The sequence below is a fragment of the Jatropha curcas genome, chromosome 10, assembly GCF_041381405.1.
Source record: "Jatropha curcas cultivar XTBG-Jc1 chromosome 10, XTBG_Jcur_1.0, whole genome shotgun sequence".
In the NCBI taxonomy this organism is placed as follows: Eukaryota; Viridiplantae; Streptophyta; class Magnoliopsida; order Malpighiales; family Euphorbiaceae; genus Jatropha; species Jatropha curcas.
In genome coordinates, this window is record NC_143160.1 from 2,756,011 (window position 1) to 2,777,720 (window position 21,710).

General features: G+C 35.7%; 4 protein-coding genes across 9 annotated transcripts; 2 read left to right on the forward strand and 2 right to left on the reverse strand.

Annotated features, from left to right (window-relative positions):
* The first annotated feature begins 2,204 nt into the window (after positions 1–2,204).
* On the forward strand, positions 2,205–8,722 carry LOC105648565 (LRR receptor-like serine/threonine-protein kinase ERL2). Its single transcript, XM_012234990.4, has 27 exons — positions 2,205–2,533; positions 2,987–3,125; positions 3,211–3,282; positions 3,365–3,436; positions 3,680–3,751; positions 3,860–3,931; positions 4,010–4,081; positions 4,173–4,244; positions 4,395–4,466; positions 4,544–4,612; positions 4,747–4,818; positions 4,899–4,970; positions 5,046–5,117; positions 5,195–5,266; positions 5,337–5,408; positions 5,500–5,571; positions 5,668–5,739; positions 5,818–5,889; positions 5,986–6,057; positions 6,185–6,256; positions 6,344–6,415; positions 6,550–6,621; positions 6,690–6,763; positions 6,895–7,026; positions 7,110–7,448; positions 7,586–7,956; positions 8,113–8,722. Exons 1-27 carry the CDS (start codon positions 2,410–2,412, stop codon positions 8,473–8,475), a joined length of 2,979 nt encoding a protein of 992 aa, XP_012090380.1. The 5' UTR covers positions 2,205–2,409; the 3' UTR covers positions 8,476–8,722.
* An 85-nt stretch (positions 8,723–8,807) lies between these two features.
* On the reverse strand, positions 8,808–13,208 carry LOC105648563 (protein TPX2). 4 transcript variants are annotated; one of them, XM_037636121.2, is made up of 14 exons: positions 12,520–13,208; positions 11,614–11,755; positions 11,410–11,515; positions 10,931–11,034; positions 10,750–10,822; positions 10,561–10,623; positions 10,357–10,407; positions 10,197–10,255; positions 9,865–9,940; positions 9,610–9,672; positions 9,448–9,510; positions 9,317–9,361; positions 9,132–9,229; positions 8,808–9,048 (listed from the first exon to the last, which is right to left on the reverse strand). In XM_037636121.2, the coding sequence occupies exons 1-14, from the start codon at positions 12,689–12,691 to the stop codon at positions 9,033–9,035; spliced, it is 1,131 nt and encodes a 376-aa protein (XP_037492049.1). In that variant the 5' UTR covers positions 12,692–13,208; the 3' UTR covers positions 8,808–9,032. The 4 variants fall into 4 exon arrangements, with proteins under 4 accessions (XP_037492049.1, XP_012090378.1, XP_037492050.1 ...); XM_012234988.4 differs by having other exon boundaries at positions 10,750–10,828; positions 12,520–13,207; XM_037636122.2 differs by lacking the exons at positions 10,750–10,822; positions 10,931–11,034.
* A 3,527-nt stretch (positions 13,209–16,735) lies between these two features.
* On the forward strand, positions 16,736–21,633 carry ACS12 (1-amino-cyclopropane-1-carboxylate synthase 12). 3 transcript variants are annotated; one of them, XR_005177233.2, is made up of 6 exons: positions 16,739–17,461; positions 17,549–17,683; positions 18,969–19,129; positions 19,248–20,469; positions 20,556–20,606; positions 20,751–21,633. XR_005177233.2 is itself a non-coding variant. In XM_037636356.2 (4 exons), exons 1-4 carry the CDS (start codon positions 17,021–17,023, stop codon positions 20,101–20,103), a joined length of 1,590 nt encoding a protein of 529 aa, XP_037492284.1. In that variant the 5' UTR covers positions 16,736–17,020; the 3' UTR covers positions 20,104–20,554. The 3 variants fall into 3 exon arrangements, 2 of the variants coding, with proteins under 2 accessions (XP_037492284.1, XP_012090384.1); XM_037636356.2 differs by lacking the exons at positions 20,556–20,606; positions 20,751–21,633 and having other exon boundaries at positions 16,736–17,461; positions 17,549–17,680; positions 19,248–20,554; XM_012234994.4 differs by lacking the exons at positions 20,556–20,606; positions 20,751–21,633 and having other exon boundaries at positions 19,248–20,554.
* LOC105648566 (hydroxyproline-rich glycoprotein family protein) lies at positions 20,208–21,540 on the reverse strand. Its single transcript, XM_012234993.3, has 2 exons — positions 20,719–21,540; positions 20,208–20,460 (listed from the first exon to the last, which is right to left on the reverse strand). Exons 1-2 carry the CDS (start codon positions 21,538–21,540, stop codon positions 20,350–20,352), a joined length of 933 nt encoding a protein of 310 aa, XP_012090383.1. The 3' UTR covers positions 20,208–20,349.
* Positions 21,634–21,710: the final 77 nt, after the last annotated feature.

The following is a 21,710-nucleotide window of genomic DNA, read 5'->3' on the forward strand; positions in this document are numbered from 1 at the left end:
TAATCATTACAATTCCAGTCTTTGTACCTTTTTTAAATATCACGATTTATTTTTAAAAAAAGGAAAATCAATCAAATTTTATAAAAAAAACAATTATTTACATATAATGCCATTGGCGCTAGCCCAAGGCCAAAATCACATCAATCCCAACCTTTTGAGACCCAATGTGTACAATTGACTGCTTCTTGTGGGACCCTCCACGAGTAAAAAAGATACTAAGTTGGGTCCACATAGACACAAGCTGCCGGCTACTACGGTTCCCGGCGGAGAAGTCGCCGGCGAACGTTTTCTGCTCGCGAGAGTAGAGTGTAATGACTGATATGAGAGTATTGCTACAATAAATCAGGTGTCTTTTTCGCGTGGGTTTGTAGGTGGTCTGAGATTTTGGCCATTTTCTACGAATTGTCGTAGGATGGTTGGTTGGTCTGATTCTTTGCACCATGTTTTGGAAACAGAACAGGGTGAAGGAAAGAAAGAAAAATTTGGGAAAGAAGATTATGATAAGAGATTTGTTTTTTGTTTTTTTTTTTTTTTCCCCGTAATATCTCCACACCATTTTAGAGGGAATGGTTTTATGTGCGCCTATGGGAAAATTCTCCCATTTACATTCCTTTCCCTCCACACGCCCCAGTTTGCCAAACAGGGCAAACAGGGGAAATACTTTCATTAATGCAACTTCCTCTCCCTTGTTCTTCCAAAACAACCCCGTGGTGCCTCTCAGCCAGCTAATCAATGAAAAAGGTCTGGTTGCTTTCTATTATGCTGCTGATCATTGCTTCATTATCTTCAATGAGTGTACCCAAACAATCAATTTAATTTAAATATAAAATATTACTCCATATTCAAACAGTGTTGTATCAAGTTATCTGTAAAAATATACTACTAATAATCTATTATTTTATTGATGACGAGACCATAAAACAGATAATTCATAATTCTGAGGGTAGTTTGGGTAAATAAAAAGGAGCTGAAAATGGTCCTGTCCAGGAGAAACGAGAAGACAATTTATGCTTTCGGGTAAATGAACCCAAAGTTGGAAAATCCAACGGCTGGGGTTTCTTATTGGGCTCAGCAACATAAATCCAATTCCATGAGAAAATTGGAACAAGGGAGTATAAAACAGTAAATTAAATTAGTAATTTAACTTTTAAATTAATATGGTAATAGTATAAAAAACAAAAGCATAGTTTAAAAGAGGAGAGGCATAAGACAGCTTTATACGAGCAACCTGTTGATTGCCAAAGTGCTGATTGTTGCAGTTGTTGCAGACACTGGTGCCTGCCTCTCTGCCTCTGCCTCAGCCTGCTTCTTTCTGCGTTTTCTCTTTTATTTCCTTTTCTTCTTTCGTTTTCTTTCTCCACGACAGTCTTCGTAAAGTTGTTTTCCTTTTCGATAGGATTAAAGCAAAAGCAATTTGGATTGGAGCTTTATGTACTAATATTTTTTATTTAATGCCATTGCAGTATGACTGCAGAATCTTTCTTCATGCTTCATCAGTTCCTTCCTTGCATTGCATTTGCATGCATGAATATCTATAAAGCTACTGGTTAACTGTTTGAAGTTTTTGAAGTTTAATCCAAGGAACCTGGTTCGAATTTATTCAATGAGTTGCATAAATTCAAGAATTATTAAAAACTTCTTTTTACATTGTTTTTGGATTGATGGGAAACATAGAAGGAATTAAAATTGAGAAGAAAAATAATATAAACTTTCTTCCAAATTTTCTTCCCTTCACTTATTTGGAAAAGAAGAAAATATTGCAGGAAAAAAAAATATGGAGAGAAAATAAATTATGAAAAAATGTTGCAATGTATTATAACGTGCTTAATGTTTTAAATTCAAGAGGGAAAAATAAAATTTTGTATGTATTATAAACAAGAATTACAGGGGAGTTATGAACCAACGAACTCGACCCCAGAAAACTTATCAACGCGCCTTACATGGATCTAATAATGCTAAAGGAAGCGATAGCCGTTCGATGAACTTGAGTGACCACGCTCTGAGGGAGAGAGCGTGGGAAATATCAAAAGATATAGCTGTCGAAAATTGTAACCACTTTGGGAAACGGTAGTACGAATGACGGCCGCGTTCTCTCTCTCATTGTCAAATCAAATTTCTACAGTCACACACTAACGTCTACTCACCGCCGTTTAACACTGTCCCTCTCGACCTGTGTACTATTTCGCTGTCACTCTCTCTCTTTCTTCTTAAAGCCTCTGTGTTAACTCCTTCCTTACAGTTCACGCCAAGCGCCTGCACTCTCTCTCTCTCTCAAAAAATGGCAGTTAAGCCAATTTTTGTTTCTCAAACATAACCTTTCTCTGTTTGTTACTTCTCTTTGTTATCTTCTTTACTGCCTCTTGTTTGTTGTTTCTTTGTGTGGTTTGGTGCTGCCTGGAATTCGTGATAATGGAGGGAGTAGAGGCCATCATAGTGAAAGGGATGAAGAGGAAGATGGATGTGTCTTTCATGTGTTTGATAATGGTGGTGTTTATGCTGCTCTGTTCTCTAGCTTTACCGCTCAACAACGAAGGTTTTCAATTATTTTTTCAATAACTTTGTTATTGAGCTTATCACCTTTTTTTTTGTTGTTCCCTTGCTTCAGTTCTCTGTCTGTGTTCTGCGTTTAGATCCGATTTCTGGCCTTACTGTATTTGGATTATTGTTTGCATGAACATGATGCTTCACACTGTAGCATTGCTCTCCTCTGTATTTTTGTTTCATTGAGGAGAGAATTGTTTGCTTTTGGAACTAAGAGAAAGAGATGATGCTTCCAGAACCTGAAATTCGGATACTAATTCTGTTTATGCTTTTCTCTACAACTTTTTTCCGCTGGTGTAATTTTTTTGTGGCTACTGTTCCTTGTATGATGTTGGAGTTTTACAGTCTAATGGCGGTGTCAATTTTGCGGGTTCCATCTTGCATTTGTTGTTATCTTTGAGTACGTGATTTATGAGAAAATGAGAGGGGAAAATGGTGGATGCAGGGAAAGCCTTGATGGTCATGAAGGCATCATTCAGCAATGTTGCTAACGTGCTTCTCGACTGGGACGATGTGCACAATGGAGATTTCTGCTCTTGGCGTGGTGTTTTCTGCGACAATGTCAGCCTTTCTGTTGTTTCTCTGTAAGTTTTTTCACTACTAAAATCTCACTCGAATTTTATATGGATTTTATTTATCTAATTTGTTTGTGTTCCTCTTGTCGTGAAGGAATTTGTCTAATTTGAACTTGGGTGGAGAAATATCTCCTGCCATTGGAGAGTTGAGCAACTTGCAATCCATGTATGCTTTTTATCTTTTCATTAGAATGTGTTGCCCATATGAAATTACTTATGTTTTATTTATTGTTTTTTCAAATTTGCAGAGACTTTCAAGGAAATAAGTTAACGGGTCAAATCCCTGACGAGATTGGCAACTGTCTTTCTTTATTCCATCTGTAATCATCGATCTTCTCAAATTTCATTCTGTTGGACATTATTTACTCTGTTCACGAGGCTATAATGTGCCTTTTCTTATTTATATTGTCAAAATTGTACCTGCGGATCGTAATGTGAAATGTAGGGGTCTTCTCGAACTTTATTTTTATCATGCATTATTTACCCTGTTCAGGAGGTTGCAGTCTGCTTTTCCTTACTTACACTGTAAAAATTTTACCTGTGGATCGCAATGTGAAATGCAGGGATCTATCGGATAACTTGCTTACTGGAGACATTCCCTTTTCTATATCTAAGCTCAAGCAACTTGAGTTCTTGTTAGTATTGTCCCCATGGAAACATACTCTTTTCCATATTTGTTAGCGTCATCAACGTAATCTCTCATAATCCTCTGACTCCATGAAATCAATCTATTCTGGGTGCAGGAACCTGAAGAGCAATCAGCTTACTGGTCCCATCCCAGCAACCTTGACCCAGATTCCAAACCTAAAAACTCTGTGAGTTCTTAACTAAAAGCTTTCTATGTATTATTTCAATGTTCTCCAATATTGTTCTCACTGGTATAATCCTTATAGAGACCTTGCTCGGAACCAGCTCATTGGGGAGATACCTAGATTACTCTACTGGAATGAAGTTTTGCAGTATCTGTGAGTATCTTGGGAATTTACATTTATACATGCATTCTCCGTGGCTATTATGTGCTCTTGGTTTGAGACTACTATTGCAATTACTTGACAGGGGGCTACGAGGCAATTCTTTGACTGGAACGTTGTCCCAGGACATGTGTCAGTTAACTGGCTTGTGGTACTTGTAAGTTGCATAACTGATCGGTTTGATTGTGTCCCATCTAATGGAAAGAAAAAAAAATCCTTTGATTATGTGTTTCTGTTGTGCTGTGCTCTTCTTTGATTGCCAGCTAATGGTTGCTTAGTAAACTTGTGAATTTCTTTTGTTTTCTAGTGATGTGAGAGGCAATAACCTTACCGGCACAATCCCTGATAGCATTGGCAACTGTACAAGTTTTGAGATACTGTATGTTCTGATCATTGTGCAATCTTTTATTGTTCATATTCAAGTGTTGATATATAATTATTGTTGGAAAATTAAAGGGACCTATCATACAATCAAATCACGGGGGAGATACCGTATAATATTGGATTCTTGCAAGTAGCTACTCTGTAAGTATTCCCTCATACCATATTAGAATTGTATATCCTTGAAGTTGAAAGTGTCTTGGCTAGTTCACAGAAAATTTATAGAAATGGTTAAAGCATTCTCAGTTAAATGAGCCGTGCTTAATCTATTTTTCTAGGTCACTCCAAGGAAATAAGCTAACAGGGAAGATTCCTGAGGTGATTGGTTTAATGCAGGCGCTTGCTGTTTTGTAAGTATGCTTACTGAAATTTCACTCTTGGAAGAAGGTATTGTTTCATTTCCTGTGACTCTGTGAAAGTTAATTTTCAGGGATTTGAGTGAGAATGAGCTAGTTGGGCCAATCCCGCCAATACTTGGCAATCTATCATATACTGGAAAACTGTGAGTTCTTTTTATTAACAATGAATATTACCATATCTTTTTAGATGGTTACATGATATTCTTTTTTGCATGCAGGTATCTCTATGGCAACAAGCTTACTGGACCAATCCCTCCAGAACTTGGCAACATGTCGAAACTTAGCTATCTGTAAGATGCTTTTCATAAGTTCTCTTCATGTTTACTTGTGTCAATGTGTGATTTTCAGAGCTTTGAACATTTTGCAGGCAGTTGAATGACAACCAACTGGTTGGCAGCATTCCACCTGAACTGGGGAAGCTGGAACAGTTATTTGAATTGTAAGCGTTTGTCACTTTATTTCTTGTGAGTTGTATTCCACTGTTATTTATTTCTTATTTTGTGGTACAGGAATCTTGCTAACAATGATCTCGAAGGGCCCATTCCCCATAACATCAGTTCCTGCACTGCTTTGAACCAATTGTATGAGATATTGTTTTCAGGTCAAACAACAATGTCGTTATGTGTTGAAACTTTACAGCATTCAACTGATGATGTTCCATTTGCGTTTCAGCAATGTGCATGGTAATCGCTTAAATGGAACTATCCCGTTGGGCTTCAGGAATCTAGAGAGTTTGACTTACCTGTAAGTTCTCGTGGCCAAAATTCTAAAGATTGTCATCCACAATTTCAGCTGAGCCTGTTTCTTACTAGAATAAATTATGGTCTCCCAAACCTACAGAAACCTTTCGTCAAACAATTTCAAAGGCAGGATTCCTCTTGAGCTGGGGCGTATTATCAACCTTGACACATTGTAAGTTTCTTAACATGGATACGTTGTGGGAGGTGGCATTTTCTTAAACTAGTTTCTTATGCATAACCATATGCTCAGGGATCTGTCTGGCAATGGGTTTTCTGGACCTATTCCAGCTTCTGTCGGTGACCTAGAGCACCTTCTTACCTTGTAAGTTTACGAAATTAATTTTTATTAGGGATTTTTTGTTATTCCTATTAAGTTCTCTGATAGTATTTAACTACTATATGGTGTGTGATTGCTCAGAAATTTCAGCAGAAATCATCTCAATGGCCAATTGCCTGCTGAATTTGGGAATCTCAGGAGTATACAGATTATGTAAGGGCATTGAATCAGAACCATTTGTATATTCTTGGACAATCTACATTTTGTTACTCCAACCTAATTCCCTGATAATGATGATATCCTGCCTTTTCCTTTTTTATTTTTCATCTTCCTTGTGTAGTGATTTGTCCTTCAACAATGTTACCGGCAGCATTCCTGCAGAATTAGGTCAATTGCAAAACATTGTTTCTCTGTAAGAATGAAATACTTTCCTCCTTGGGTTTGATCTCTTTACAGTGTAAAGTGTTCTGTCAGTAACAAGGAGAACATTGTATGCCAGGGTCCTGAACAACAACAATCTGCAAGGAGAAATCCCTGAGCAGCTTACCAATTGTTTCAGTCTTGCAAATCTGTATGTTCTTTCTGTTTCTGTATGTTTGTTATTTATTTAACCATAAGGTTCTCTGATGAGGAAGTGAATGGAGAACCAAGCTCTTGTGCCTTAAGCAACCCACCATGTCCTGATTATGGATTTTGATGTGTTAGGAATTTCTCGCACAACAATTTATCCGGGGTTGTACCTCCTATCAGAAATTTCTCACAGTTTCCATCAGAAAGGTAGGAGGGAAGTGATTCTTGTTCTTTTTCTGAAAATTCTTGTACTAATCTGATGTTTTTCTGGCCAGCTTTATTGGAAATCCATTATTATGTGGCAATTGGTTGGGATCTATTTGTGGCCCTTATGAACCAAAGTCTAGAGGTAACAGCTGATTATTAATGGTTTTGTTCAGTGTTATTTGATCCATATGTGTTCTTAGCATGATAGTTATTCCTTGTGGAGTTAAGGATTTAGAATTGTCTCTTAGCTTCTCAAACTATACTTTCTTTCAGCACTTTTTTCCAGAGCGGCAGTTGTCTGCATGATATTGGGCTTCATCATTTTATTGTCCATGGTTATAGTTGCAATCTACAAATCTAATCACCAGAAGCCCTTGATCAAAGGATCCCACAAAACAATGCAAGGCATGTGTGATGTACCTATTTGGTTTTGTCTTGTTCTTGGAGTTTTTTGTTTCTCAATCCCTGATTGTCGTTTGTTTTTTCAGGTCCACCCAAGCTTGTGGTTCTTCACATGGATATGGCTATTCACACCTTCGATGACATAATGAGAAACACTGAGAATTTAAATGAGAAGTATATTGTAGGTTACGGTGCATCAAGCACAGTATACAAATGTGCACTGAAAAGTTCCCGACCACTAGCAATTAAGCGACTCTACAATCAGTACCCATGCAACCTGCGAGAATTTGAAACTGAACTTGAGACCATTGGCAGCATAAGACATAGAAACATAGTCAGTTTGCATGGTTATGCTTTATCTCCTTATGGAAACCTTCTTTTCTATGATTACATGGAGAATGGTTCTTTATGGGATCTCCTTCATGGTTAGTTGTGTTTCCTCAGCTCCTGCTCATTTTTGCTTAATTATATTTTTTTTCAAACTTGTGCGATTGAATTTGTGAACTTTCTTTAGACATGCATGCCAACCTCATTGATGGTTCTTGGCTAATGCATCCAACAGGACCATCCAAAAAGGTGAAGCTGGACTGGGAAACACGCTTGAAGATAGCCGTAGGAGCTGCTCAAGGACTTGCCTATCTTCATCATGACTGCAATCCGCGAATTATCCACAGGGATGTGAAATCTTCAAATATCCTATTGGATGAGAATTTTGAGGCTCATCTGTCTGATTTTGGAATTGCCAAATGCCTTCCAACTACGAAAACTCATGCCTTAACATATGTTCTAGGAACAATTGGCTACATTGACCCAGAATATGCTCGCACATCTCGGCTAAATGAGAAGTCAGATGTTTATAGCTTTGGCATTGTTCTTTTGGAGCTTCTAACTGGGAAGAAAGCTGTGGATAATGAATCTAATTTGCATCAGCTAGTAAGTATCATGTTGTTCTCTTAATAAACATTATAACCGGTGCTCACTTGAGTCTAATTGAACTGCTGTTTACTTGATAAGTATATAGTTATGAATTAGCTCAAAGGCTCTCTATTTGGCTAGCAGTTGGAGTAACTTTTGTGTATTCTTTTCCAGATACTATCCAAGGCAGACAATAATACAGTAATGGAAGTTGTTGATCAAGAAGTTTCTGTGACATGCGTGGATTTAACCCATGTTAGAAAGACTTTCCAACTTGCTCTGCTGTGCACAAAGCCTTACCCTTCTGAAAGGCCAACCATGCATGAAGTTGTGAGGGTTTTGGTTTCCTTCCTTCCAGCTCCTGCTATGAAACCTTGTTCAGCTCCACCAAAGCGCATTGACTATGCAAAGTTTGTGATTGACAAAGGACAGCAGCAGCCAGCACCTAAGCAGGAGCAAGCTCAACAAGAAAATAACTCTTCTGATGCTCAGTGGTTTGTTGGCTTTCGTGAAGTAATATCTAAGAACACTCTTTAATTTAACAAGGATGGAGAAATCCCTGATTTTGGCTCACATGGATGTTTTTCTACCTCAAGATTGGAGTATGTGCTTTTTGACGCGGGTTTTGTTCACCTAAACTGACTGAATTTATGAAACCAGGAAACGATCTGAGTCCATCTGGTTAGGTTCTTTTGTAAACCTTTTGATACTAACTGTAGTCTAAAATTATTATTTATGTTGTATAAATTTATTTTGCTAATCACATTATATATTGGTCCTTGAATTTTTGTTATAAGAACAGTGAATATGTGCATTTCTTGGTTTGAATTTCCAATTTCAAGGATGAAATTAACATTCATGCAGCAACGTTGAAAAAGGATGCTGAGGCCAGCAGAAAATTTAATGGAGAATGCTGTACACGGTCTCCAAAATTCTACAGGCCAATTACTTTCTACAGATGAGTGTCAAGAATAATTTCCTCCGGAAGCTAATGAACACAACGCCTATAGGTTTGGGTTGGACATCTATATATAACTCATATACAGGATTTGCCAAAACTTCAACAATGTGGAAGAGCCTTGCTATGATTTTTATTAGCGTCTGAGCGTCCTGCGGCAGTTAATCGTTGAGGATTTTGAGCGCTCCATAATACTAGAAATTAGTGTGGTCATAGAATTTGGATCTATTGCTACCTGCTGCTGATTTGAGGTATGATTGAAGGCACGGTGTGATTGCTTCCACATTGAAAATGATTACCACTAGGCCTTTTTGCTTTAGCTAAATTCTTTATCTACATCATTTGGATATTGGATATTGCATATGAGACAATTATTCACTAATTAGAGCTTTGAAATCATTAAGAATGTAAGAGCAATACCTCATGTTCTAGGCGGAGAGAGCCTGGTGCGTTCTCCTTTGAGCCCTTAATTCAGATGATTTAAGCGTTTAATCAGATTGCAAAAATAATTTCTAGCCTATTAAAGCAAGAAAAGTCTTAAAAGAACCAACCTCAGGATGCCGTATGTTTGATCGCGACTGGGCATTGGAGTGGATTTCAGATGCCAGGGAGAGCTGGATAGCATTTTAAGCAAGCACAAAAAAGTAAGGATAGGGAGTGCTGATCCATGCTGGGAAATTGGTAAAGAAAGTAAAGAAAGACACGAGTCAAACCTTACTAAAAAATTCTATTGGCGGCTCAATTGATGACCTTTTATCGGTTGGAAGATTGCATTCCTAGGAAGAAGTAAAAGCATGGGATTAAAGCAACCAAAGACTCAAATGATGAGACAAAATGACAGAGCACATTCTGGAAGACAATAATGTCTTCTTACTCGAAAATATCTGCGTGAGGCCAAATATGGTTCCACCAGTTAATTAGCGCTAACATCACAAACTATCGGTAGGCAAAACAGATATTCATATCACCTTTTTATCAAGGCAGCGAGCTTTAAATTTGTCAAGTGCTTCCAATTTCTCCTTTAATGCGGCAACATGGTTTACTCTGTGCAGAGGAATTGCAACCTCTTTAGGAAACTATTCATACAATCGTAAAATGGGAAGAATAATGCTTAAGCAGACTGGGTTGGTGCTAAACTCCAAAATTAGAAGGGACCAAATTATGAAACAAAAAAATAGTTGCTAAGTAAATTTGAAAAACTGAATTCTTGCACTTGCAAGGAAAATGGTTGGCACTTGAAGATAGTAAACACAGAAAAACTGCGGGCACATTTTGTTTCGACAATTACTAGAACTGTTACCTCCTAGAACTTATTGTTTCATTCTGTTGGGTACGGGTACAATTAGGTGTGTTTGCTGCCTGAAATGAGAAAATGGTTAGCTCCGACCATGTAAAACGAGAAAATGAATTTACATACTTAGGAACTAGAGGATGGTTCTTAATTGTTCTTAATCACCTACGTTTGTAGCTGTATGCTGGATTGCCCTTTCTGATGTCCTCAAATGAAACACCTGAAAGCCATGTAATAAAAAAATTATTGAAGAAACTTGCTTGATTAAATGACTTGAGATACTTCCAAAGAGAACAAAAAGCACAAATATATATATATATATATATATATATGTGTGTGTGTGTGTGTGTGTGTGTGTGTGTGTCCTATTTACTTGAAATTCTGGCGGTTGTGGGGTGCTCTTTTTAGGGAGGGGAACTGAAGGGGCCTTGAAAATCTGTGAAGTCAAAATGACAGTTAGAAAATATCCAAAATTGAAGCAGTTCCTTGTGGAACTTGTTGGTTCCACAAAATTTAAACAGAGGGAAGGGAAAAAAACTAAATTCTAACGGGAAGTACCAACTTTTCTATTCAATGGTCTTGCTTTAAAGTTACAAGCATCTGATTTTGTATTTTCAATAGACTCCAAATTAATCCTGAACCTAAGCGCGCAACATAAAAGTAAAGCACATCAGGCATTGTTCCACAGTTAAAGCCTCCAAATACAAAAGTCTGTAGCTAATGTGACATGACAAGAATGGCACCTATGTCTTTCTGCCCTCAAAGATGTTTCCAGGTTAGGTTCTCTTGGAATTGTAACTTTAGGGGTCTTGTGAGAAAAAAGAGCTTGATGCTTCAAGCAAGCAGCCTGCATAGCAAATTAAATCAATATTCTTAAGTCTTTGATGGTGGAGGGAGGGGAAGCTAGGGGCTAACCCAGAAAATTTTACTAGTTCACTATATAAATGGTATCTTAAAAAAATAAATAAAATAAAATAAAGAGAGAGAGAGAGAGAGAGAGAGAGAGAAGGAAAAAGAAAGGTGAAATCCTAGCTCAACCACGGCTTTCTCATTATTTCACCTCATAATTCAGCAAAGGAATGTCGAGTTATAATACCATTTAGCTTTTAGTTCATAAGCAAAATTTTACAATTGAGTTCTTATAATACAATCAATGACTATGACAGAAACAAATAAAAACTAAAGCCGCAAAAAAATAAGAAAGAATAAATTTTATACGCACCTTCCATAAATAACCAGCCTCGAGCTTTTGCCTTTTGGTAGCCTGGGTTCCATTCATAGAAGAACTTCGAGAACCCTTCATCTCATCTTTTAAGAACTTCTGACACCTATGTAGTTATGCATAGACCAATAGATAACATTGAAGAACTTGTAAGATAATAACTGATCTAATCATCTGATGCCCTAACAAAAATACAATAAACACCTTCTGAGTAATCTGTCACCGTGAATTTGTGGAGGGGAATTTTGCTTTGCCAACTGACTTGCTGTAGGATTCATGAAATTTAAATGTTTTGATGGGACTAACTTCGTTGGTGAGGTTTTAGCTTGACGATATGATTCTAATCCTGCAGAATTGATAGTAATGAACTAAATGGAGATCAAAGAATGAATTAAATAATACAAACAAATATTGAGTGAGCTTCAAATTAAGTACAATAAATGGAGTGATTATCGCATAGGAAATCATCCAAGAACACCAAGATAGAGAAAATGAAAAACTCTGGGAACTACTATATATTCCACGCAAATGAAGCAAACAAATTGAAAATGCAACTGTGGAGTTGTGTTGTGTATAACAGTTATCCAAAGAGAAAAAAAGATGAATAGATGACAATAGGACCCATGCACTGGCTGGTATGAAAGTGTTAGCTGAAATCGGGATAAATTTTACCCATAATCACTCAATTCAACATTTTATTTCTGCACAGCCACTGAAATATAATTAATTGAGAACAGATCATTAAAATTCAACTGCATTTCAAAAAGGTTCACTGTGTTTTTTTGACTTGCCTTCATTGAAAGCTAAAATCAAGCTAGACTTTTATAAAATAAAAAACTGCACTTAAACAACGAAAATTCAAAAAGTTATCATTTGAAAAACAATGATCACATGATTCATTTTCACAGCAACAAACAAAAGCAAAAGAAGCTGTGTATCAGAAAGCAATTCTTTAACCGTTTATTTTACTTGGAATTGAGAACATTTAAATGCAACATGTACGATCTTAGAATTCCTTACGATACAAAGTGATTTCGAAAGCAATCCAATAAAGATATAAAGTAAACAAGATTCGATAAGCGCATAAAAATATAAATGAGAGAATCTTACGCGAGGGAAGATTACGTCCTGCGGTTTCGAACCAGCGCTCAGCTTCTTGAGCCTCAAGATCAGTTTCTTGCCTGGTGAAATCGTAATATTTAGCTGCATCAAACTCGTAATCAATATCGATTTCTCCAGCCAAAAATGGCTCAATAAAAAATTCCTCCATGTCAAAATCCATATCCCGTCGCTTTTTTTTATCTCTATCAAGATTTTTAGGTACTTAAAACAGCAATTGACACAATTCGTTTATCTGAAGAAAGCTGACACATCCTCTCTGTCTCCATACGTTTTTTTCTCGGGAAACGAGAATCATTTTTTTTTTATTTTTTTGTTTTGATTCATAGGAATGAGCCAGAAGAAAACATTATAACATGAACTGGATTCCTTTACTTTCCTTTTTGTCTCTGTTAAGCTTAGAAAAAGGAGATGTCTCTTATTTTCTCGGCCCCCATCCCCTCCCTAACTTCCTCGGAAATGTTAGAGAGAAGTTGTAATGATGTCGACTAACCTCTCTCAAAATTTTCCGGGAAAACGAGGGAAAGAATGGTAGAGAAGGAGAGAAAGGTATGAAAATTTGTCTTTGAAAACTCTAATGAGAGAAAATGAGAGAAACAATTTTTTTTTTTCGAAGTGAACGGCGACAATTACGGTGGGTTATACAGCGAGATATGCAAGAAAACAACAGAATAAACAGAGCAGAGGATGATCATTTTATAGGTTCGGTGCTTTCGACTGGGAGTAAGAATTTTTGAACTGGCGGGTCCGACCATCGAAACTGTTTACCGTTTATATTGTGCCCATTATACCCTCCATCTTATAAATTTATTGTTAATTTTTTTAGGTAATAAAATAATATATTAAAATTGAAATGATACCCATAAAAATAAATATAATTTGATTAAATTATTGTAAATAATTTGATTCATTTAAAAAAACATAATTTAATTTTTACGTTACATAAAATAATTAATTAAAAGAATATATATATATATATATATATAATATGGTCAAATATTAATTTTAACTTAATTCTTTTCTAATAACATCTTTAATTTTTTTTTCCAAAATAAAGAATATAAAATCCATATTTTAATTAGTTATCTATTTTAACATTTGATGAAGTAATTAGTTTTTAAATTATAGTCAAATTAATTATAGAATTCATAGTATTTTGATTTTGTGTTTTCGTTAATACTTTGATCTTTCTTTTTTAAATGAAAGGACTAAAATGTTAATTTATCTATAATCTGTAGATCAATTTATTTTCTTTTTTTTCTTTTTAATAATGCGGAACAACTGAAAAATTAAAATGTTGTGTATATATATATATATATATATATATATATATTCCTTTGAAGAGTAGCATTTATGAGATGGCGAGTCTAATTAAATGCCTTTAGCTGGATCAGGAACCCATTTTACTGATTCATTTATAAATTGTCAGTATGGCCAGAAGAAAAAAAAAATGAAACTATTCAAATATTGGAAATACAACAAAAGAAAAAAAAATGAAATGAAACTATTCAGAATCAATATAGAGGATAGTTTTCTATCTTTTCCATTTTTAGTTATGAATACATGCTATTAAATTGATTGTGAAATGCATGTTACCATATACTATTTTTAACATATATGCTAAATGGTACAAGTAGTAATATATTTATAAATATATATATCATACGACAAAAACAGTATTAAAACTGCTAAAAATTTTAAAGCGTTACAATTAATTTTACGATATTTACATTGTGTCTGTTTGCCAAAAATGTTTTCCGTATATTAAAAGCTTTATAATGTTATTTACTTCCATTTTTCATTTTTACCTAGATTTTGAAAACTCGCTTTGATGTTGAAAAACAAACAAACAAAAAAAAAAAAAGAGAAAAAATTGTTATTCAACCCATGCCTGCTCGATATATGACCTTGATCGGTCAATTAATCAAAAAAAGAAGAACAGCTATCAATAATGCAGAGAATTTGAAATTTAAATCATCAAATTAAATAAAGACAAAGACAATGATTCGATAAATAAATACATAGTGTCATTTCTCACAGTTTCCTTCTTGTGCTTATAATTCTATATGAAACTTCTTTTCTTCCTATATGTGACGCGAAATAGAAGTAGTTTCTTCTTTTCCAACTCGTGAGTCTTGTCCCTAGCTAATCTTTTTTTTGTCGTGTGCAGGTAAAGAATGTTTGTCTTTTGCTAAATGAAGTGAAAAGGCACATAGACGCTCCTATGAATTCAAATTCCATTAAGAATATAGCAGGGAGAGGGAGCGCCAAAAGGATGAATGTTGTTGACACCACACTGTTTTTTGTTTCTTGTGCTTTTCCCCTTAGTGATGAAAGAGTTTGGACCATTGTTTTTCTTTCTACCCTTTAAAGATCGGGCTTGATGTCAATTTCACGAACACCTTGCAGGCATAAACACTACTCACAGATAAGGCTTCGTTAACTTAGAAAACTGACTATTGACAATAAAGATAGCCAAGAATGATCAGTGACATTAGTCCAATTAACTTCCTTTTTTTCCCATATTTTTTTAGCATAAGGTAAATTCACAAATCTAAAAGAAGGGAGAAAGTCGGATTATATAAGTGATGCATAAAAAGCGTAAATAATTTTGAAATTTCATGTATATGAATATGTATTATTTATTTTAATAAATTGAGGGTTAATTTGGTTTAAAAGGTTAAATATAATCTTTTTGATCCCATTCAATAAGTTTACGGAGTCAAATTGACATTTATTCCTATAAAAAAATAAATATTTAAACGAATTATATTGTCGTTAAATTTAGTGAGCAAACTATACCCATAATTGAGACAATCATGTAAAATTATGCATATAAGCAATGAAAATCCCAAAAAAACATGAATAGTCATGAAGCTTGTGAAAATGAAAGAGTAAAGTATAGCAAGGAATGATGTTACTTCCAACTTTTGTTATATGGTTTCTTTATATCCTATTATGAGTTCATCTCAACACTAGCCTATTATATAATCATCAACAACCCTTTTCCGCCATACAAAAGGCAATAACAATATAGTTATAATTGAACTCATAGTCACTCCTTTTTCCTTTTCTTTATTCTCTTCCTTTGTCCCCTTCCAAGTTCCAACACTCGTACAATTGCCATTAGCTAATAACTATATGACCTATCATTGGCATTTCATTATTCCAGTTTCTTCAGCTTAAAAGTTCAAACTTTAACGTTTTGCAACTATATTTTAAAATTTTAATTCATTGCCAGTCTCTCTCTTTAAGGATCTTAAGCTGCAAATAATGGAATGGGCCTGCAGTGGGACTAAGGCCACTCGGAGTCGCCTGGGCCTGACCCTAATATCCTATGCATGTACAGCCGGTCGCGAAGCAATGAACAATATTTTTTTGTTTCTTTAAGATGCTGCGTCATTTTCGGAATATGACTGGATTTAACTTTGAGTAATTGTTTTTCTCTAAATTATAAACTTAATTTGAATCGAAAGTGCAATTATTTTTAACAATATAGTTTAAGCTATATATGTTAAAAATTCAAATTATGTTATATTCCATAATGTTAATTATTTTAGTAGCTATAAACTCTTTTAATTGCTTTCCATCAAATGTTAAAAAAGTAATAAATTATAATTTCTCTCAAACTCGAGATATTAATGTCACCAAACTATAAATAATAAGTGAAAACACTAAAAAATACATAAAATACTATTTTTGAACAAGATCTTAGTCTCCAATCACAACAAATAATAAAATTAGAGATATTGATTGTATGTATTTTAATTTTAATTTTAATTTCTTAATTAGAACTTCTTTTTACTCTCTAATCTTATTAATTTTGTTAAACATGGGAATCCAGTTATTTCAATTTCAACTTAACTATCTAAACCGAACAAACAAAAATATTTTAAAAAGAATCAAATCAAATCCAATTAAAAATTTATGTTGAATCAAGTTCATATAAAATAAAATATAAATGCAAATTTCAAAGACTTACTTATACTATTATTTTATGATTAGTTCAACATATTTTGTATTTTTCAGTTATAAATTCAATTCAATATTTAAAATTTGAATTTAATGAATGTAACCTTCATTGTTGAGAAAAATGAAATATATCCCTTAAAAAAAGGGAAAAAAAAGTACTCTGAAGAAACTGACTTTTTCTTTATTGTTTCTTGTTTCTTGTTTCTTCATTCTACTCTACTCCGTATTGCTTTTTTCCATTTCCTTCTTTTTTAAAAGAAAACTTCGACAGTCGAGATGTTATCATTTGACTAATTATGATGTGAATGACGCCAATACTGTAGCTGCCTGCCTCAGCAAATAATCCAAAAAAATCCAATCTTCCCTCTCTTCCAACGAACGGCTCTAAACAATCCCAACAACAAGCACACAATCCCTTCTTTCCCTCTCTTTTAACTAGACAAGCAACCGAACTTTCTACAAGCTTCACCTGACGGACAATTTGAGGCCTCCAATCCCAGCGGGGCCATCTGCTTAACTAATGACCCGGACCCGACCTAAATCCATCGAAACGGACAACCCGCCCTCGAAACCCACCAGAGCCACCGGAATGAGACTCATAGTGCCACTTCAAGGTGTCGTCCAAGGCAGAGGAGGCCTGATATTAGGTTCTCTAATTCCTTGCGCTCTCTTCTACTTCCTCCAGCTCTACCTCAAACGTTATCGTTCTCCAAGCTCCTCGAACCCTCCGTCCCCTTCCTCTTCATCTCCAAACCTTGCGGAAATACCAAGGTCTTCTTCACGGTCCAATTTGTCGAGCAGAGGGTCGATTGGGCGGGTTCGGGCATCCAATCGGGCGATGTCCATTGCCAAACCTAATGATTCACCGTACTATATTGGGTTGGATATGGTATTGGAGAATCCATATGATAGAATGGATAATCCGGATGGGATTATTCAGCTTGGGTTATCTGAAAATAGAGTAAGGTTTTGCCCTCTTTTACTCCATCTTTTAATATTTAGCTTTTTGTTGTCTGTGTTAATTAATTTTCTGTTTTGATGATCTCAGTTGTGTTTAGATTTGATTGAGAAATGGTTGGCGGAGAATGTGACAAATTCTATAGTGGGAAGAGACGATGGAGATCTGAATATTAATGGCATCGCGACTTACCAGCCGTTCGACGGATTGATGGAGTTGAAAGTGGTTAAGAAAATCTTTTGGTCATTTATAATTTTGGACTTCAGTTTAGCTTCTCTTTTTCCTTGCATCTGTATTCATGAGTTTTTCTGTTTAGTGAGTAAGCCTTTAGTTACTTGGTTGGATCATTTCGTGGGTTGAGAGAACTGGAAGTACTTGCTTCCACTACAACATAACATGGAATCCAAGTTAAATTTAAAGTCACCCAGTAACATTGCTAATCCAAGTATAGTATCCATGTCTTCTTATCGACTAAATTTCTTACCTGGTAATGTAGGTGCATTAGAATCATATCTTTTTTTTTTTAAATTTTTTTAAATTTTTTTAACTCATATTGCTTTAAAAATACAAATTTGGATATGCAGGATGTTTACATCGGTGGACGAGCTTGTCACATTAATCTTAGATATAAATAGTAATGATTAAAAGGTTATCTGATCAATGCACGACTAAATAGAAAATTAGAAATGTGATAATTCATTTCTCATGTTACCATTCACGTGTTAATCTTGTTCTGTTAGGGTTAGGCTTACCTTAACAAAATCAAAAGCCTTTTCATCTAAATGGAAAAAAATTTTAAACTATTATAGTAGTTTGGTGAACTAGAGAAGTGGAAAATAGAAAAGATAGGGAGATGGGTGGTGTAATTGCATTAGCCATTAGATAATATCTAGATTAAGATAAGAGAAGTAACATTTCCTGAGGAAGCTTGAATTGTAATCTCTGGTCAATCCTTTCTTTTACTGGAAAGCTGTAGTATTGAGATTTTAACTACTGAGAGTTCAAATCATGAAGGAAAAGCTATTCTAATTCTAGATATAGATTATTGAGACTTACATCTGTTTGAGCTATGGCAGTTAGCATTTCAGTCCAAGATGTTCAGGTTAGCATGAGATGTCATGACTTTAATACCATTTGTGCTTCTTTATGGTTTCTTAGAAATTAGAGCTTTCGAGTGGTAAGGGGCCTTTGTTACATGCTGCAGAGAACATTTGGTAGGTTTGTTTTGTTTTTATGTAAGGGTACTGCACCCACTTTTTGGGAATTCTATGCCCTACCAGTTCAATGTATTGTGGACGTGAAAGTTGATTTCTTTCTTTATAGGAATGTAGGATGGATTGCCTTGACATCTCCTAGGTTCTTTGAGTTCTGAATTTTTCATATGCTTTTGTTTGTTTATCATTTTGATGAATTATGAATATAATTTCTGTGCACCTACAATTGGTTAATAGAAATCAGTTCATGCTGTTGTCATTTCAATTATTTATTATATTCTCTCTGGACTTAACAGGCTATGGCACATTTCATGTCAAAGGTCATGGGAAGAGCAGGGTTGTTTGATCCATCACAGATAGTTTTAACTGCTGGTGCAACTCCTGCAGTTGAGATTCTATGCTTCTGCTTGGCAGACCAAGGAAATGCATTTCTTGTTCCAACACCATATTACCCTGGGTAATTTATATTTCTCATAAAACGTTTTTTTTTTCTTCTAACCAAAGAAGGCGCTGCTAAATCATTTAGCTTTTCATTTAGATATCAATCCTGAAATTAATTGGGAAATAATTTGCAGATTTGACAGAGATATGAGATGGCGGACAGGAGTGGAACTAATACCTGTTCACTGCCGCAGCACTGACAATTTCCTACTAAGTGTTAATGCCTTTGAACAAGCATACAATCAGGCTAGAAAGCGAGGATTAAAGGTTCGTGGAATATTGATTTCTAATCCTTGTAATCCTGTTGGTAATTTACTGCCGCGGGAAACACTTTGTGATTTACTAGACTTTGCTCAAGAGAAAAATATCCACATTATTTCTGATGAAATATTTGCTGGGTCTGTATATGGAAACAATGAATTTGTGAGCATGGCACAAATTCTTGAGGAAGAAGAATTTGACAAGAACAGGGTTCACATAATATATGGGCTCTCAAAAGATCTTTCTCTTCCAGGATTTAGGGTTGGGGCTATTTATTCCTACAACGCAAGTGTTTTGGCTGCAGCTAAAAGGTTATCTAGATTTTCTTCTATTTCTGCTCCCAGCCAGAGGCTACTAGTTTCAATGCTTTCAGATATAGGATTCATTGAGGAATATATTGAGACCAATATAAGGAGAATTCGGAAAATTTATCATTTACTTGTTGAAGGTTTCAAGCAATTAGGAATCAAGTGTGCAGAAAGCAGTGCTGGCTTATACTGTTGGGCTGATATGGGTGAACTAATTCCCTCTTACAGTGAGAAAGGGGAACTTGACTTATGGGATAAGCTGTTGAATATTGCTAAGATCAATGTAACTCCTGGGTCGGCATGCCACTGCATAGAGCCGGGATGGTTCCGGTGTTGTTTTACTACTATAACCCAAGAAGATATTCCCGTGGTCATAGAACGGATCCGCAGAGTTGCAGAAACTTGTAAATCTTCCAGTTGAAATGTGACTCGCACAGTGAATTCTTTTTTCAGTCTTGATTGCCTATAACATTGCTTTTAGAGATCTTTTTAACAATCCCTAAATGGAGATGTTCAGATACTGAATTGATGGTAACTTCAAATTCAGATTTCTTGTTCTATCACAATTCAAGTATTTAACTCATGGTTACATTCTGGAAGTTGTAAAATGTTCACATCACTAGAAGTTGAAAGCTCAAACAGATTATTTTTGTAACACGAGATTGAGCTATATCAGTTTCAGTCTTAAAAGATGGTGTCTCTTCCTCTGTGATCCTTCAATAATTCTGATGCCAGCACCAAAGAGGCAGCAGCCAAAAGCTTTATTATTTATAAATTCCTGTCACAGGTGCAATGAAGCTAGAGTTAGAGTTGTTTTTTAATCTTGTACAGAAAATATCAGATCATTAATAACATGATTTTGTTTAATTTCAGGATGTTGCTAGATGGAGATGGCTTGAATTGTTTTTTTGCTCTTTGATTTTGGTAGCATTTCCCTCTATATTATTATTATTCGTAGTTGCATTTCTGTAGTCTAGCATCTGAAAATGGTCTTAGGTGTTAATAACATGGAAAGAATCAGGATCTGGAGATTTACCATCGACAAATTCTGTTTTCCCATTTGAACAGCTTTTCTCTGGTGGCTCCTCCTTCGGCTCATCATTATCAATTCTCCGAGTGTTGGAGGTTTCTTTGCCATGGTGTTACCACTTTCATAATCAAAACGGCTACCTGTTACCTCTGATGGACTGACGGTGCTGTTTTTGGAGTATGTATGCTTCTCTAGAAAACCAGAACTGGGTGAATATAATGGAAAGAGACACTCCAAGAAAGAAGCACCTGCAAGGCTTGATCTGCCAGTTGCATAGCTGTTGGTACTGTCGTCACTTTCAGAGGCAGGCGAGGAAGCAATTTCAAACTGGTCGTTGATGTCAACTGATGATGAAGTTTTTGGCACTGGAACAGCAGAAGAAACAGCTACTGATGATACCAGACAATTTGCCAAGAGAGAGGGTGCAGAGCTGAGAGAATCTTCTGTCTCAAAACTGAATGATTCAATATCCAAGTCAAATATTCCTCCTTTATCTCCATGATAGACGTTGCCACCATTTTCCTCATAACTGTACTCGTCATTATGACTTTGAGAGTACATGGGAGGGGATGGTGAAGTTAAAAGTGCCGACTCTGGTGGTGGCTCTGAGAAACAAGGTAATGGTTTTCCAGGCTTTTCTTCCCAGTTGAAGGGGACTGAGGCAACAAGCTTGACTGGAGAAGGTAGAGCTAGGGTGGTAACTGAAGAAACCACAGGCCGCCAGCCCTTTTTGGCTACACCTGGCCTTTCCTCCCAGAGAAATGGAACTGATGGTGGTTGCCTAATATACTTTCGTTGTGAAGGACCAATTGCTTCATTTTCTGCCATTCTGGGAACGGCAGTGAGAAGCTATTATCTCTGAATGTTTTCTACCTTTGAACCATTCCTCTTCCTACATTTATAAAGAGGCAGATTCCATGACAGACGTGTGATAAAGTTCATCTAAACTTCAGCCAACCGTGCCATTTTTTCTCGCTAGAGTAGATTAGGACTACCTG